Source organism: Neolamprologus brichardi, chromosome 1, assembly GCF_056152115.1.
Source record: "Neolamprologus brichardi isolate AB-2024 chromosome 1, ASM5615211v1, whole genome shotgun sequence".
Taxonomy (NCBI): domain Eukaryota; kingdom Metazoa; phylum Chordata; class Actinopteri; order Cichliformes; family Cichlidae; genus Neolamprologus; species Neolamprologus brichardi.
In genome coordinates, this window is record NC_142104.1 from 23,424,659 (window position 1) to 23,431,395 (window position 6,737).

Consider the following 6,737-nt stretch of genomic DNA (forward strand, 5'->3'; position numbering starts at 1 on the left):
CCTACAGGCCAGTGGGGGATTTAAAAGATGGCTATACTGATCTTTATACACTCTAGGAGTTTTATGTATTTTACTCTGCCTCTTGACTTGTTGTTGCTTATCTTGGGTGGAAAACACTTGCAAAAAGGGTTTATCTCAAGTCATTCGCTCCCAGTTAAACAAAGAACAAGTAGAAAATAGAAAAAAAAAAACTTGTTGCTTCAGAGATTAAGATCGGTGCTAAACAAATAAACTGTGTCACTTTGCACCCCTGCTAGAATATCACAGATAGATATGAATCTAGGAAGTCGAGGCTTACATGCAGACCTTAAAAGCAGCATTCTGTTTTTTCAGAGCTTTCCGCCGAACAGTTAATGTCTCTGTTGGCCATCCTTTTCCTTCTCCTCCCACACAGCCAAACCAATATAAACATTTCTGTACAGTGAGGATACTCCCCAACTATCCTTCCTTGTTAGGTCGCCTAAAAGGGACACAGCCAGACTGAGAGAGACAGAGGGGGGAGAGAGTGAGAGAGAGATGGCACTAACCGACAGCCAAAGTTCAACTTTCCCTGAGATAGTGGAGCTAAACGTGGGCGGCCAGGTGTATGTGACCCGTCTTGAAACTCTCACTGCGGTGCCCAACTCTCTCTTGTGGACCAAGTTCACTCAGAGCTCCCCGGCCGCCCTGCCGAAAGACAGCAAGGGCCGCTTCTTCTTCGACCGGGACGGCTTTCTCTTCCGGTACATTTTGGATTATCTACGGGACTCCGAGCTTTCCCTGCCGGAGTTTTTCAAAGAGAGGCGGAGGCTGCAGAAAGAAGCGGACTTTTTCCAGCTGCCCGAGCTGTCGAGGCGACTGGCGACGGTGAGCAAAGACAGCTCGTACACGGAGGACAGCGGGGAGCCGGAGGAGGCTGAGCTCTGCAGCCCGGTCACCTCTTCTTCCTCGGACCGAACCCTGCGGTCTCCCGGAGCCACTTCCGGCTACATAACCATCGGCTACAGAGGCAGCTACACCATCGGGAGAGACATCCAGGCGGACGCCAAGTTCCGCAGGGTGGCCAGAATAACCGTGTGCAGCAAGATTTCGCTGGCTAAGGAGGTGTTTGGGGAAACCCTGAACGAAAGCCGCGACCCGGACAGACCACCTGACAAGTACACCTCCAGGTATTACCTCAAGTACAACTTTCTGGAGCAGGCGTTTGACCGGCTGGCCGAGGCTGGTTTCCACATGGTGGCCTGTAACTCCACCGGGACCTGCTCATACGGCAGTAATGACCCCGGAGAGGACAAGCTGTGGACCAGCTACACCGAGTATATCTTCTCCCGGTGAACTGGCAGGAGTGCGTACGGTTGACCCGGGGAGAAATGAATAGGTTACAGTAGTTGCATTTCCATCCAAAAACTGTCGATTTGTCAACTTCGGTTTCTGTGTTCTCTGTTTTTGTGGCTCTCTGCTCTGTACAGTTGGGTCAGGGTGAAGCTAGAATTAACTTTCTGCTATTTTCTTTGCTGGCTGCTTAACAAAGACAGCGACCTTTCTGATGGCCCTGGGTCTTGGTTAGGCTATTTTTATGCTCCAGTTTGGCCTTCCTGATTTTCACAAAGCCTGCGTTGTTCTTAAGTAAATGTCATAAATGGCTCCATGGGACTGCAGAAATGTTAGGAGCTCCTGTTTTTTCTCATCTTTAATGATCTGGGCTGATATATTCTTGCTACTAGGCTATACTGCTGAACACCTTAACCATGCACATGTGCTGTAAATATTCTAATGCACTTCTTCTTGTGTTCTTCCTGTAACTATCATGTATATTTAGTTCATTGACAGTTAATTCCTTTCATGGGTTTTTTGTTTTTATTGGTTATGTTGAATTCCTTCAGACTGACTGTGCATAGGTAGCATTGCTGTAAAGGGGGGGGGGGGTTGCTGTAAATGTTTTCTCTGGTGCATCCAATAAAGTCTGACAGTGTAACAAGATTGAACTCATCATCCTGTTAACTTAAGTGTATTACGTCTTTCAACCAAGGTTTCTTTCTCATCGGATCCACAGTATCAAAATAAATTGATAATTTCATCCAGCATCCTAATCATCTATAACATTACTTGCGAATACTCTTACAAGTGTGGGCACATCAAAGACCAAACACACCTCCCCTGCTGAGCGAGTGCTGACCTCGGTAGCTTTATACAAAAGGTTTGATGAAAACCGGACCCGAATAAGGTTGCAGCAGTATTGTTATTAACATTAAATGTGACATGAACAAAGCACACTTTCAAAGGTCACTAAATGGAGAAGAGAGCGATGAGCTGTTGCACACTGCAGAATATCAGACACAATCTCCCTCCGAGTCGTGTTTCCTGGAAAAGGCTGACATCACCGAACACACGAGATGGTGTCTTGATTTCAAACCCCATTATGAGTTATCTGATTTATGCAAACGAAACGCAATTTCAGCCCAATTGAATGATGCCACATTCTCATTTTTATAGAGGTCCGTCAAGCACACATCTATAAATAATTTACTCTACGTTTAAGAAATCAGCTCCCTGGCTTCCCCTTTAGTGTTTAGTTTTGCTAAATGTGAATGAACCAGAATGAGTGCTTGTTCGCTGATCAGGCAGACCACAGCGTCCTTTCCAACACAGATGAGGTCTGTTATCTCCCCTAGGCAGGATGGGGGGTGGTGGTTCTGTTTGGCTGACAAGTACAGTAATCAAATGTCTGTTCCCTTGTGGGATCCTGAGGCACAAATCCAAGCTATCCCAGGATCCAGTCTATTACAAAAAAACCATTGTGTGGGCTGTATGAGAGTGTACTTGAATACAAATGTACCAAAAAAGGAAAAAAACAGCAAAGCGAATCATCTGTCAGATGCCCACAAACATCGGAAACGGATTACTGTACAATACCTTATAATGGGTTTGTTCCTTAAATCTCCCTAAGCAAATATACATTAACACAAATACGCACAAATTCACTCTCTTTCATAAACACACACTCTCGCTTCTCCAACCTCCCACGCACTATTCTGCAACCAAGAAGCTTCATAGGAGCTCTAAGGATTGACAAGAAAGCTTGTATCTGTCGTCAGCTGATGCTGCCATCTGGACAGGAAAAGGGAAGGATAGACCGCGACTCTTCCTCTGGTGCTATCCCCAGAAACAGGACGTAGGACTCACTGTCCTCAAGCAAAATTAAACAAACACACAGCTTAGGATAATCAGACCCACATGTCTGCCCTTAAATTTGTTATTATGCAGAAACAATATGCTTGAAAAATGCTCTGAGAGGCAAATGACATCCTCTGCTTTGAACTGAAATCATATGAAAGAGTGAAAGCACGTACACACACACACATTTAAAAGACTTGAATTTAAGCCATCTTTTTAATGTTCTGAGACAATGGCGAGTTTCTTTGCCTAACAATTATTTCTGATACTGAACTCTTGTTCTGTGTGTATGTGTGTATGTGTGTGTGTGGTCTGTGTCCTTGGTGACAAAACACCTCCAAAACACATTTCCCTCGACGCACACTAGTTTGTCTCAGTAAGAAAACTTGGTCACCACACGCTAAAAATGTGCACGCACACTTATGAATACACACGGCGCAGGAGGGAGACGGATAAAGCCAAATTAGCCAATTTGAGGAGCTGGAGATACAACAGGCATGCTGGCTTTTTTTCATATCAGCCTCTATGTGCTAAATCTTTCACACTTTATCACAGTGTCTACTTCTAGCTCGCTGTGACCTGCTCGTCTTTAATACTGCTTTCAGCTCCTCTGATATAGACACATCACACTGCTCGCACAGAGAGAACAACACATAAATTATTAATTCAAGCTGTGTTTGTCTTTGTTTAGATCTGGTGTGAGAACTTGTATAAAAAAATGATCGCCCTCAGGTGCGTGCAAGACTATTTTCATTTCATTCTCGGTGTTATCTCCTTCGCTGCTAGTTTTCACATTAACGGCTGCTCTGTTGCTTTTATATATATATCAATACTGTGACATATACTATAGGCGCTTAAGCTCATGCTAAAGTAATACCTAAATGAAAAATGTAACATTACACCTAAATGATTTTTCATTTAACAATAACAAAAGAAAACCCCATTAAACAACAGAAAGAAGTAATCATATAATTCTTCTGCATTATATTTTCTGAAGGTTGAAACTCTTTAATATTCAGATAATAAACAAGTAGCATGGCCACTACTAAAAACCAGCACACTGCAAAATGTTCCACAATCCTTAAGACATTTTGACAGTAGCAATAAAAGGAAAAGCAACAGATCTGCATAAATATGTGACCACATCTCTGAAACAAACAAACAAACAAAACTATTTGCAGAATGGACATATTCTGTTCATATACTGATGCATTACAAGATCTATATTACTATACCAGGTGTTTGACATCAATTAGTTTTCTATCCTCTAACTGTATTTTTACTGGATGTTAGTTTTTCCTGTCTTAGACTTTTTAATATTACTTTGAAAGGTACACCCGTTCAACTGCTTGTTAACACAAATATCTAATCAGCCAATCACATGGTGGCAACAGCATTTGGGTATGCAGACACGGTCAGGACGACCTGCTGAAGTTCAAACTGAACATCAGGGGTTTTCAGAAAATGGTCTAAAAAGATAAGCTATTCATGCTGACCATGGTCATCTGTTAATCACCATACACTGCAGTGATAAAGGGATGTAGCATGATGGCTGTACCGTGTCACAAAGCTTAAATAGTCTCAAACTGCTTTCTTGAACATAACAGTGAGTTTGCTGTACTCAGATGGCCTCCATAGTCACCAGATCTCAGTCCAGTAGAGGATTTTGAGGATGTGGTGGAATGAAATATCACAGCTGCTAAATTTGTAGCAACTTGAGATGCTATCATGTTAACATGGACCAAAATGAGGAAGGTGCTAAGGAATGGTTCCAACACCTTGTTAAATCTATGCCATGAAGAAATAAGACAGTTCTGGAGGAAACATGGGGTCCAACTTGGTGCTAGTGCCTAATAAAGTGGCCGGTTTTAAACATGAAGCTAACGCCTGCAACAGGTTAGCTTAGCACACAGAGTAGAAATGGAAAGAAAGGAGAACTGTTAGCTTTGCTCACGATAACTTAATTAAAACAAACATATCGACTGTTTTACTTAAGTTTCTGTAGCTGCAGGTTTCACAAATAAATAACTGGTTAATTAGTTAAATATCTTACTTGTTCAGCTGTGGCTGTAGCTTAACAAAAGTCAATTTAATACTGTCATCCTCCCTCAACACATCTACAGGTAAGTGTGTTTGTCAGTACGAAGAACTCCTTTTATGGTCTCCTGCAGGTGAACTGATTGATATTGAACAGAACTTTTCTTATTAATTTACCTTAAAAAAAGCAAATATATTAAACAGCAACATAGAGACCCTGCAAGTTCATTTATAAACAGTTTAATTATAAACTTGGGCAATTTATGACATAGTTCCTTCTCAGCTGCAAAACACATAGTCAAGGGCAATTACCTAGAAAAACTGCTTAATTCTATAGTCCTTAGGATGGGTCAGTGCCCTTTAAAAGTGCTTATTTTGAGCAAGGCACTGTTGACCCAAAAGTCCACAGTGAGTCACAAAACAAATTCAGCATTTGTAATGGTATAAAGGTCAAAACCTCCATCCACCCATGCAGTTCAAGGTCACAGCATAGCTATATAACTACATAAAGCGGTGTAGGCCATTTTTTAACTCGGATTAAAAGTAGCCAGTTCAGCATGAGGCAATCCTCTTCTTTTTTCTTAAGATACATACCACCTTGGACCTATAAACAATAACAAACTAGTTTATTTTCATACTCAAAAAGTTTGTATGTAAGTTTTTTTGTCATAGCCACAGGGGGGCAAGTCTAGTATGACAGTTTTTCAGTGGTGATCTCCATTGGATTTTGTCAGGATTGTCAGCATTTTAGTCTGACAGTAGTCTTAATCCAAACCTGCTACAAGATGCTGCATGAAATCCAAGACTCCTTAACCATGTTTATTTGAAAGTTGTAATTTATTTAAAAGTTTTAATTCCATTCTTGACTTTAGAAACAGCAGTTGATCAAACAACTTAAGCTCCACTTTTTCTGCAACTTTATCTTAGCCATTTAATCTCTTCACTAATCTTGGTAGTAGAATAAATACTTGACTGTTTGAATAAGCCTAAGGAGGCTTTCCATCACTGATGGCTAATGTAACAGATCAGCAGAGTCTTGCTTCACTACAGACATTTAGTGTTTGCTAACCCCCTAACAGCATAATTAACACCGTTAAGTGTTTGTGTTACTAAGGAACGAATCCATTTAAGGTCCTCACATTCCTTAAATCCCCAACATTTAGAATTTGTCTCTCTCTACGTGCAGTTGTGTTTCATTATACGTATATGTATAAGTGAACTTTTCTGTTAGTACGCTGGTGCTTTCATAGGAAAACAAACACTCCTTTTCACAAATCCCTCCCCGGAGCAGTAGTGTGGCAGAAGCAATAAAACACTGCCACAATCCATCATCTGAAAGCTGTACTACACTCTTGAATTGAGCAACTCTAATCCACAACAATTTAATACTGATATCTTTCATTCTGTACTGTCGTGCAGTTTTACAATGCGACATTTGGATTGCAGCTTGTGTTTGTTTTTTTTTTTAACCGATTTTCTCTTCAGTTGTGATAAATTAGCTGGGCAGTACATGTTTGTGCTCAAGTACACTAAATTTCAGATACACC

General features: G+C 41.3%; 1 protein-coding gene across 1 annotated transcript; it reads left to right on the forward strand.

Moving 5' to 3' along the window:
* The first annotated feature begins 367 nt into the window (after positions 1–367).
* LOC102797480 (BTB/POZ domain-containing protein KCTD12-like) lies at positions 368–2,063 on the forward strand. The gene has a single exon (XM_006780322.3). The coding sequence runs from the start codon at positions 517–519 to the stop codon at positions 1,312–1,314; it is 798 nt and encodes a 265-aa protein (XP_006780385.1). The 5' UTR covers positions 368–516; the 3' UTR covers positions 1,315–2,063.
* Positions 2,064–6,737: the final 4,674 nt, after the last annotated feature.